This window comes from Gorilla gorilla, chromosome 1 (genome assembly GCF_029281585.2).
Source record: "Gorilla gorilla gorilla isolate KB3781 chromosome 1, NHGRI_mGorGor1-v2.1_pri, whole genome shotgun sequence".
In the NCBI taxonomy this organism is placed as follows: domain Eukaryota; kingdom Metazoa; phylum Chordata; class Mammalia; order Primates; family Hominidae; genus Gorilla; species Gorilla gorilla.
The window spans coordinates 169,887,226-169,899,320 of record NC_073224.2 but is presented as its reverse complement, the minus strand read 5'-3'; the positions used below and the strand labels follow the sequence as shown (position 1 = coordinate 169,899,320).

The following is a 12,095-nucleotide window of genomic DNA, read 5'->3' as shown; positions in this document are numbered from 1 at the left end:
TTTAAATTTGGATGTCTTTTTATTATTGGATTGTAAAAGTTATCTATATATTCTGGATATACAACCGTAATCAGATATATCATTTGCAAATATTTTCTCTCATTCTGTGGGTTTTCTTTTCACTTTTTGATGGTCTTCTTTGAAGCACAAAAGTTTTTAGTTTTTATGAAGTCCAACATATCAATCTCTTATATCGTCGTTGGTTTCATATTTAAGAATCATTGCCTAATCTAAGGTGATGAACTTTACTCCTTTTGTATTTTCATCAAAGGGTTTTATAATCTAGCTCTTATGTTTCAGCCTCTGGTCTACTTTACATAACTTTTGTGTATGGTGTGAAGTATGAGTACAGATTTATTCTTCTGCATGTGGGTATCTTGTCCCAGCACCATTTATTGAAAGACTCTTCTTTCTCCCAGTGAATTACCTTGAACCCTTTGTCAAAATCATCTGACTATAAATGTTAGGATTTATTTCTGGAGTCTCTATTCTATTAAACTGATCTATGTTGTTTCTTGACGTATGCCCTAAATCCATCTTTAGGGCATTTATAATTGCTGTCCCCTTTGCTTGGGATAGTGTTTCATTTTTCTTATTGTTCATTGTATGATCTTTGGCATCATTCACATTTCTGCTCAAATGTGACATACTCAGAGAGGGTTTTTTTACCTACTCTATCAAAAATAGCTCTTTCCTGAGGCAAGAATAAGCTTAAAATAAATAAATAAGTAGAATAACTCCTCACTCCATTTCAATTACTCTCTACTACCTTTCCTGCTGTTTTCCACAGTTCATCCCACTATCTGAAATTACTTATTTGTTGTTTATGTTTGCTATCTATCTTCCTCATTAGAATGTAAGTTCTTTGAGGTCAAGGATATTTTTATCTGCCTGGTACTTAGTAGGGAATCAATAAATATTTGTGGAATAAAGTCATAAATCATTATTTTGGCAACAGTTTTTATTTTCAAAGCTACGACATTTTTCCAGAGAAGTTTATTTCAAAGTCATTGATAATTGAGGTACTCTTTGAATAACTGACATTCCTTCTAAAACTCATCATGTATTTTAACAAGGAGTCATCATATCCTTTTTATTAAGGAAGGCAGGGAGAATTTTAGCCTTTATTCTTATTTATTTATTTATTTACTTATTTATTTATTTTAGTGAGAGGGCTCACCCAGGCTGGAATGCAGTGGCACAGTCATAGCTCACTGCAGCATCAAACTCCTGGTCTCAAGTGACCCTCCTTCCTCAGCCTCCTGAGTGTCTAGGACTACAGGTGTGCACTACCATGCCAAGCTAATTTGTGTAACAATCCATTTTATAAAAAAAGCCTTTCCAAAATAAGACCCAGTATTGTAATTAGAGTAAGATTAACACAGACCGGAAGTTATCAAGTAAAGTAGAATTATGGAAGCAGACTCTGAAAGACCATTGATTGCACTACTACTGCATATGTTTTCAGCCAAACCATTCATTCTTTAAAACCAGTCTCTTAAAAGAAAACTGAGTCTGGCGTGGTGGCTCATGACTATAATCCAAGCATTTTGGAAGGCTGAGATGGGAGAATTACTTGAGCCCAGGAGTTCAAGACCTCATCTCTACAAAGAAAATTTTAAAATTAGCCAAGCATGGTGACATGTGCCTGTAGTCCCAGCTACTCCAAAGACTGAGATGGGAGGCAGAAGCTGCAGTGAGCCAAAATTACGCCACTGCACTCCAGCCTGAGAAACAGCAACACCTTATCTCAAAAAAATAAAAAACAAATTAAAAGAAAATTAAAATAATGGTTCTCATTAAATAAGCTATTTATTAGCTTCCTAGACCTAATCTTTTACTAGAACACTGCATTTCCTCTTTGCTGATCCTCTTTAGTTTCAGACTGCTTCCTGGATGTAAGGTATTCTGTCCTCTTACATTTTATGGCTTCTTTGGGCCTTAGCAGGCAGGTGGAACTACTTATATGTGAGAGGAATACTCTCTCTGACATGCTTTATGAGACCCAGTAGTCACAATACAACCTATTAGCCATACCTTAGCATGCCCAAGAGCAGTCTAGCCTCAGATCAGAATTTATGTTTGTTTGTCACATTTATAAAACTACAGTGTCATCATTATTTCTCTTATTAAAAAATATTAAGGCAGTTCTTCATACACTTGGCACATGTGAAATTTGTTTCTCTTAGATTTTTAGTGCCTTCCAGATTTACAATAATATAAAATAGATATAGTCACTACCTTGAAAGAGAACAACTGGAAACTACTCTCAGCAATTTACTTTGTAAATTAAACCTGTTACATTTGTTTCCTTTGAGTTTTATAGTGGCCTGGAGAAAGCCAGAACTGCATATACCTTCTGCATATTATGTTGTGGCAATATGAAATGTTCACATTAGAAAGATATAACCCCACTTTTAAATAATATAATTGGAAATGCATAGAAACATTGAAAAACACAAAAGAAAAATGTTTTCATCATATTGGTTGCTTTCTTCTCATTTTCTAATTAATAAATAATAACAAAGAGATCAACTAGCACAGTGAATAAGGTTAAAATATTTCTTTCAGCTAGATCAGGCTATTATAAGTTTATATTCATAAACTAGGATCAATATAAAAATACAAAGTATTATAAACTGTAAATTCTACCACCTATGATAACTAGTTTTAACAAATCTAGCTCAATTGAAGGAAAAGTTATAATTAAACATCTTTAAAATAAAATAAGGGACAGTACTTATAGTACATTTACTCATAATTTAGAAACTATTCATTAATGACTACATAAAAATCACATTAGTGCATAGTTTTTCATCTTTGTGTTGCCAGTAAACTATCTAATATTTAAACATTATATTTACTATTATGAAATATGACAGTGAATTAAGTATAGGATTATTAAACAGACAAACCTAATTGATCCAGGTTCCAGTGACAATATGTGCTAATTAAGTCAGAAATAGGACTCAGTTTGCCTTGAACTAAGAGGTGGGGATTGAAGATAGTTCACAATAAAAATGTAAAGAGTGTTTTGGGCATTTACATTTGCCATAAACAAATTAGTAGGCTAAGCAAGAATTCTGGGGGTTAAAATGGGCTACTTAAGAAAGCAAATGTTTACAATCACTTTTAAGAATTCTTCCAATATGTAGCTATGTAAATACAAAATATATGCCAAAGTGTGTCATCTTATGTTTTTTCTTAACTCTTTATTAATCTTTTGCCTGCTAACCTTTGGTAACACTTGGTTCACCTAATACTTACTCTGTACTTAAAAGTTGTAAAAGAGTTGGGCACAGTGGCTAACACCTGTGATCCCAGTGCTTTGGGAGGCCAAGGTGGGAGAATCACTTGAGGACAGGAGTTCGAGACTAGCCCGGGCAACACAGCAAGGCTCTATCTCTAGAAAAAGAAACAAACTGAAATTATTCAGGCATGGTGGCATACACCTGTAAGTCTCAGCTATTTGGGAGGCTGAGGCAGGAGGATACTTTGAGCCCAGGAGTTCAAGTGAACTGATTGCAACACTGCACTATAGCCTGGGTGACAGAGTAAGACCTTGTCACTAAAATAAATAAATAAGTAAATAATAAAAAATAAAGTTACAAAGTGTTTTTTCTTTATGTAACCAATGTATACTGCCTCTTGGTCCGAAGTCTTTCAATTATCTGGGATCACCCTGTCCCACTTTACCTGGAGAACTAACATTTTTACCATAGCCCACATACACATCTCCTGCTCAGGGTCTCCAGGAATTCTTAGGTTTGTTAGAGTTTCTCTAGGTCATCCCTGGCACTGATGTCATTTCTGCTGAGTTCTTGATCTACAGTCTTTTTATTAACTTCTATTATTGCTATCATTTTTACTACAGCCTTATCCCAAGGCGGACCCTACTCCTAATGCCATCATTCCCCCATACTACTATAAAACAAAAGTCATGTTTAATAGACTTTCATTGATGATTTGGGATGTTGGGGAGGTAATATAACAGAGCATTAGAATGTTTGCCCTTGTGTTGCATATTGGCCATTCTCTTTCCCTAGCAATGTCTCCATATTGTTGACCTCTTTCTTTAACTAGACCTCATCACACTATTCTCCCCTTTCTTCTAAGGTTCCTAACTCCTACTCCAGGAGCTGCTGCTAGACTTGAAACTCTTCACTGAGCATTTCATTTTTCCTTTTTTTTACCCTCACACAAGCTGTGGCTACTTTCTCAAACTAAAAGATGTAATATTCCTAAATAAAGAATTATCTAACAAGGAGATGAATTATTCTACTCTACTACAAAGCAGGCACAATTTATTTAAATAGCCATATTTTCTTTCACTCTACATTTTAAAGTTTTGTTTCACTTATTCAGACACTCCTTTCTAATCAACCTGAATACATGTGCATTTATGGTTGATAGCTAAGATAATGCATAGTATTTTAAGTGTTTATAAGAGTTTTAACTTTTAAAAATGGCTAATCAAAATTTAGTCCTGTACATGGTAACAAATAAGTACTTGCTAATATCTTCTTGCCCAGGTAATTTCAAGCGAGTTTCCATCATAACTGATGCATATAGAAACATTAAACATTCTGTCAAAGTTTATATTGTCTTTTGTGTATCAACTCAACATAGGCTAACCCTAAGAAATCAAGTGAAATGTGAATCTTTTCTACTGAAATACAGGTATTTGAAAATATTTAGCTTTGATAGCTATTTACTTACCTTTTTATATCTTTTTTACATAGTTTTGTGTGAGAATAGAAAAGAATCCTGGCCTTGGATTTAGTATCAGTGGTGGAATTAGTGGACAAGGAAATCCATTCAAACCTTCTGACAAGGTAAGAAATGAATATCTTGTTGACAATATTAATTAGAAAAATACTATCTCCTACAGTAACAAAGGTTAGAAAAAAATTCAAGTGTTTTTGTTGTGTTTTCATGAGCTAGCTAACTCTGAAGCCAATTAGAAACTTTTTCAGCACAGGGATAAAAGAATTTACTGCAGTGCTTGACACATACTAAGAATAAAGGGAAAAGTCTCTAAACATTCTATGTAAAAGGCAGAGATTTTTTATATTTTTGTGGGGAGTCTTTGTGTTTTCTTTTTGTTTTTGCTCCACAGTTGTCTATATTTGTAAAGAAAGGTATATATACGATTTCTAACAAGTTGTTTCCAAAGGTTAACTTGTAAGTCACTTATTTAGAAAACTGTTTTCTCACAGTAGCAGAATGATTACATAGTAATTCAATGCAAAGGCAAGCTGACTGCTATCTCTTCAATTCATCAAGCATGTAAAGAATTTTGCTAATAGAATTGTAGAGTTGAGAAACCACAGAAAACAAATTTTTTATGAGAAAATCAGTTAGCATTAGCAGAAGAATTAGGTCCTGCTCTCGTACTTACCCCTGCTTGTCAAACTATGGAATTAAGGCACGCCAACTCTAACCTCAACCATTTCCTGGACATTTAAGATGTTGCCCTTGCTCACATGTGACCTGCCTGACGCCGATGTGAACCACCTGATTTTTTATTTTTTAAATGTTTACCTGGTGCTATAGAACCTGCCCTGCTACCATCAGTGTTTAATACTCTCAGCTTTGAATCAATTAATAATTATTCAATGATAATTGAAGCTATCTACTTTCGACCTCATCAAATTGCATTAACTGACCCCATGAAACTTTAGGATGATGAAGAAGGAAAAAAATTAAATATGAATAAAACCTCCACAGGCTCTGTACTTACCTTTGAGTCACAACCTGGTCCATATCCTCTCAACTCATCACAATTATAAAAACCTACAGATTAATTTCTGATTATGAGACCTACTTCTGAAAAACCTGGGATGCCATTACTCTGGACCTTTCTGTAGCCCGAAACAGAGCCTTTAACACCACATTTTCCTCATCTTCCTCCCAGTGATCTTGTTTCTTATACTCTTCCTACCCTTCTTCCTTTCCATTTTGGGGAAGGTCAGGAGAAGAGGTTGGTCCAAAAGGAAGAATTGGTCGCATGATTATATACATTAGGAATGAAGAGACCAGAGGAAAATCTCCAGTGACCAAGGATGGGAGCTCCTTTGGTCAACAGGCTGGAGCAGCTACTCATATAAAAGGAATGTATATGAGGCAATCCTATAATTAGGGGAACGCCAGTTGGAAACATCTGTTCATAGGTAACTAGCATATTTCCATTTTGAAATGATGTTAAGGATACCATTGATTTATTACAATTAAAATATTCATGGCTTAGTCAGACCAACTGTTTACTTAATTTTAATAAATTATTGATACATTGTAAAGAAGCATAAAAGTTCAAAATTATCAGAAGCTTGATGACATTTTTTAAAACCTCAAATCATTATGTCTTATTTATCTTGACTCCTCTTTTTGTCTTTCATTTTACATCTCTTTCATAAATTCTTTCAATGAAAAGTCACTAACCTTATGATACTTAAGAGAGTTGAAATTCAAGACATATTTTTCTGTTCTTTCTCACCAGCATATAAATCTTTTCACTATATTTTTGGAAGGTACAGGGTAAAAAAATATTTTTAAATTAAGGATGAATAGATTGTTAAGTAGTCAAGATGTCAGAATACTGTTGCATTTCTGCTCTTTTCAACTGAAAGAGACTAGATCTCAGGCTTTCAAATCATTGCCTGTAATTCTTCCACTGTGATGAATATGAACACTTTATAGCTATTCATTTAATTTATCATTTGTAACATTTTGATGACTCTAGTGAGACTGAACTATGTCTATGATCTTATAATTTGCTCTTTTGGTTAAATGTAACAGATAAAGCACTTGAATTGTATAATGTGTCCATTGAAAGATTTCCCCTAAAAAGCACTTTTCTTTGGCTGATTACACTCTAAAATCATTCATAATCTGAAAAGTAAATCTCTATTATTATAAAATTGGTGGGAGCAACTAGGAGTTCCAAATCTACAGAAAAATCTCAATACTGCCTTTCACTTATTGACCAGTTTTGGTGGCATGCCAAACATATGGGGACACTTTGGTTAACTGTTCAGAGGATCTAAAGACACTGACTGACAATTTACATAAGAATTCAGTCCACTCACAAGGAAAGGGATTAATCTATTGGAAATTCAGCTGTGTTTTTTTAGCCCTAGTGCCCTATTCTGAAAGTGTTGCATAAAATTTAGAGTAGAACCCAGTGCCTGAAACTACCTAAAAATATTAAACAGTAAGAAAATGAAAATGTTGAAAAACAGATTGGTTTTTCATGAAATGGCTGATTTACAGCTGGAAGTAAGAGGAACCAAGTTAAACAGATGTTTAAGATCAAAAAATACTGCCTGAGCCTGAGGTAGACTTATAAGGAGTCTAGTCATGCAAAAGTTTAAACTTTAATATGATACATACTCTCTTCAAATAAATAAGTCATTGATTAGGAATATTCTCAGAAATACACTATATTATTTTCCTTACTGCTCATGGATGTTTGAATGTTTTGCTGCTCAAAATTCTAAGTATCCAAGAACATCTGAATGTCTTAGAGGTACTGAGGAATTTCTGTAGTGAAGTTAATTAATACATTTGTTCCATTCTCTTCATTATTGTTGACGGAAACTAGTTTCAGGGAAATGACAAGTACCAATGTGAGATAGCATCCAAAACGATTACAGCCAGACAGGGAAAGACTGAAACAGTCATCTCAAAAAGCTGAGAGCCACAGCTGAAGCAAAAGTGAACTATATTGTTCGGTCTGGCAGACATTCTGATCTACGTTCTGGGGTAATGTGAGATTGTTGCAGAAAAACACTTAGGGTAGCCCAAAAGTTAACTGAGGCTTTATGGAGGAATCAGGATTAAGCCAAATATAAGGGAATATTTTTACCAGACTTTGAGCATTTAGAACAGCATCTCATCTAGCAAACTTAACTCCCCTTCAAGATCCAAGGTAGTCTTGATCAAATATTGGCTCCTCCAGTTAAAGGGATAGAGCACAATTAGCCCTGCAGTTGATATTGTCAAAACAATGTTTCTTAGTGAAAAACACCAGTTCATTCACCATAGAACTCATTATTTCAGTGTTCACTGTCAAGCAGAAACTGCTTTTACATACTTGGAAAGAGAAAGCAGTAGAACACTGGATGGAAATTAGTTGCCTCTGTCCTCTCAATGAAGTGTATAATAGCCATGATCTGTTTTATTACAATAAAGAAACATTGCTGTCAAATTATCAAGATACTGCAGAGAGATGAAAGATTTTGAGCCAACAAATCTGATAATAAAGCAATAAAAATAATGGCCTTTTATTGAGTATATACAAAATGCTGGGCACTGTATTAGGCTCTTTATAAATATGAATTTATGAATTTATGTGATCTTCATAACTATTTCTGTTAGTTGAGTAGTATTATTATTCCCCATTTTATTGAGGCCCAGAGGGGTTAATTAACTTGCCCAAGGTCATTTAGCTGATCTGTGGCAGACAAGATTTGAAACAAAACTGAGCTGACTCCAGATGCTTTTCTTAATAAGCATTATAATACATGCCTCTATCTGCAAATGTCACTTAGCAGAAGAGCCACATGACAAATTTATACCCTGTAGAGTTGAGACTAATATGATATTCTAATATTGAGAGTATTACAGAGCCCTCTAATTAGTCATAGTCTAGATATTTTTTTCAACAAGTCCTTGGGAGTCAGCATGTATTCTCTGTTGAACCTAGATAATTAGGAGCATACTGTACAGAGAAGATTGCTAAGCAATTATATAACTTGTGGACTAAGGTATCATTACAGTGGTGATTCTGCCAATGGAGCAAGCCACAATATTCTTTGCTTGTATGTAAGCACTCATAAAATAATAATTTCCGATTGCAAAATTTAAGGAATTTACCAGTATAATTTCCACAGGATGTTGTTAGAAAGAGGAAACTGCATTAATAGATAACTGATGCCATGCTGTTGTAACATTTTATAAGGCAACCCAGGACTCTGCAAATGAGAGAATTTTTAATGATGCATTCACAAAACTCATCATTGAGGGATTCATGTTCTTCCTTGCTCCATCTGAGGGAAGAAGAACTAAGCTCCTGGATCTTAAAGAGATTAAAGAAGACTTATAGCCCTTTCCCTATATGGTGTAAAGGTGTTGCACTGAACAGTTGCATGAAGAATTATCTACTCATAGTATCAAAATGAAAGCTGTTTTATGGATTCAGCCCATCCTCAAAGGACCTGACAGCAGCAAATATACATACTGGGGCATTGGGGCCAGAGAATCAGTTATCCTCCACTGTCCACCATTTATGTGGAGAATAGTCATAAGTGCCTAAGCTCAACAGATGCCAGAGAGCTCATCCATATTTCCACTAAGTTGGGCCATCTAAATGTAGCCATAGAAATGATAGAAAAAAACAAATTCATGGTTTTTTTAAAATGCCTTAATTTGCCTATGGTACAGGTAAAATTCCAAGCCATCGAAAGGATATTAGCAGCATAGAAAATGTAAACTATTATCACCAATAAACTCTAAATAAATGTCCTAGAATTTCAGAATAAATTACTATAAATTATTTACATTACATTTAAATTATTGCCTCCAGATGCCCAAACAGCCTGCAACAGGACTTAAGCCCCTCCTCTTTTCACTCCATTGTTTTTGTGTGGATGTGGATATTACATCAAATAAAAGTTTTTACATGATTAATATTAAGAAAAGAAGGACCCTTAGACATGCAGAATTGAAGCTTTTATTTAATACTTTTATCCAAGGATAACAATACTCAGAGGCATGCGGGGCAATGGCAAGTTCAAAAATGCACAAGAATAATGTTCCAGTTTTGCTCAACTTCATGACATTGGGTGATCCATAAACAAAAGCTTGCTAAAGATATGCTTTTAACTTATAAAAAAGGTACATACCATATGCCTATTTCCTGTCAGGTTTTCTCCATGGATATAAAAAATGAGAATAGCAAACGTATTTGTTTAAAACTCCATATAGCATAAGATGTATATTTACTACATGAATATTAAACTACTTTTAGCACATTTCCTTAACTTTGTGCAGCTACTAGACAAATACAATTTATTGTATATGTTTCTAAATTCATTTTGTAAGTAATATAATTTATATATGTGTCACATCCTTAATTCCACTTCAAGTGATTATGTAAGGCAAAGTAATTTGAAAAAATTTATGCATTATGTGAAAATAAAATTCAGGAGCAAGGGATAGAGATCAAATTGTTTTTGTACTTCAGACTAAATTTAGGAAGAGGCTGAAATAGTTTTTATTTTATATATAAAATGATTTTTAAAAATAAATTTCAAGCATAAATTCTTTTATAAACATAACTGATTACTTCAGCTGCATCTTAGTCATATTGCAGTTTGAGGTTCAGAATGCCACTAGGTTGTTTGAAGACATTAAAAGTGAGATGAGTTCTTTCTTTAATAAAAAATAAATTTTCACCTTTCAGTTCATTGTCTTAATGTTGGAGTAAAAAGTCCAAGATCTATTCAGAAACATTGGTAGAAATGAAATGTAGTCTTCACACTCTCCTACAAATAGTATTCCTACAGGTGTGACGATTTATACCAAGCTTTTTTTAAAAGGTATGGTAGCATGCTTTAGCCAATTGAAAAATGTCGGTATCTAGACATTGTAATAGAAAGGAGACATGAATTTCAGCTTAAGAAAGCAAATAAGTATCATTAATTCTTCAGGAAACTTTCACTGGGGCGTAAATGTGAAAAAGTAAGGTCACTAAAAAGTATCAATGTAAAGCTAATGAACAATTAAATAAATGCATATATGTGTACTTTGGAACCTAAACATTTTTTAATCAAAATATGAAAGCACTTAAAATTAGCTTATCAATAAGATCTTACATAATTACTAAAAAGAATAACCAATAAATCCAGAGTTAAAGAGTAAGTAGTAGTAGTTTAGGATTACTGAATAAGGTACCAAAGTACACATATATGCATGTTGTTTTTTTTGGGTTTTTTTGTTTTTTGTTTTTTTGAGATGGAATCTGGCTCTTGTCGCCCAGGCTGGAGTGCAGTGATGTGATCTCGGCTCACTGCAACCTCTGCCTCCCGGGTTCAAGCGATTCTCCTGCCTCCGCCTCCCGAGTAGCTGGGACTACAGGCACCCGCCACCACGCCCAGCTAATTTTTGTATTTTAGTAGAGACGGGGTTTCACCATGTTGGGCAGGCTGGTCTCGAACTCCTGACCTCAGGTGATCCGCCCACCGCGGCCTCCCAAAGTGCTGGGATTACAGGCGTGAGCCACCGTGCTTGGCCTATGCATTTATTTTATTATTCATTAGCTTTACAATATAAATAGTATAGTTTTACATAGTCTAAGTATCTGATTCTAAGTACAGTAGAAAAGAAAACTGCTTCCTATATTTAAAAATCGTGTTGAATAAACCCATCGCCATGCACAAACCACATTTCCATTAAAAGGGAATATCATTTAAACCCTGAGGACATTCATTAATAGAAAACAAGCAACCTCTCTAGTGTGGAATTAAACATTAAAATGATTAAAGAAAAGTCATATTTATTTATTTGTCTTTTTTGTTCATTGAGGTATACTGAGTTCTCTGTTGAAAGAGAAAAAAAAAAATCACATGTTCCCTTTGTCCTCTCTGTCAACGAATGTTTCTACCTTGACTCAGAACGACTAACTTAATGGAGTACCTAGACTTGGCAACCTTTGCTTATTCCTACACTGAAAAAAAAAGACCCATGATATGTTCGAGTTTTGTGTGACTTGCACTGGCTGGCGTAGCTTCAGCTGGGGTGGTGGCATTAGCTGAGGTGGCTTCAGTTCCCTGAAGGTGTTCATTTCTGGGCCATAAAATGAGAATGGCCAAAGAGACGAAGAGAGAATCGAGAATGGCTTTTACTTCTAAATATTTGCTGATACTGCTGAATGGGAACTGCTACCCCTTCATTCATCAGCCACAGGCAGTCTCAATGCTTTTACTCTGTGTGGCATAATTATCCTCCTTTAAATACACTGTCAGTCTCAGATGTGTACAACTACAGTGTCCTTTTTCTTTAACCTATGCCTTTTTAAAAACACATAGGTAATG

At 34.5% G+C, this 12,095-nt stretch overlaps 1 protein-coding gene across 1 annotated transcript in view; it reads left to right on the top strand.

The window, feature by feature from the left end:
* Positions 1–12,095, top strand: part of LRRC7 (leucine rich repeat containing 7) — a 570,226-nt gene that overhangs the window by 526,183 nt on the left and 31,948 nt on the right. Inside the window, exon 25 of the mRNA XM_063697691.1 lies at positions 4,743–4,835. Coding sequence (XP_063553761.1) covers positions 4,743–4,835 — 93 coding nt within the window. The remainder of the gene's footprint in view (positions 1–4,742; positions 4,836–12,095) is intronic.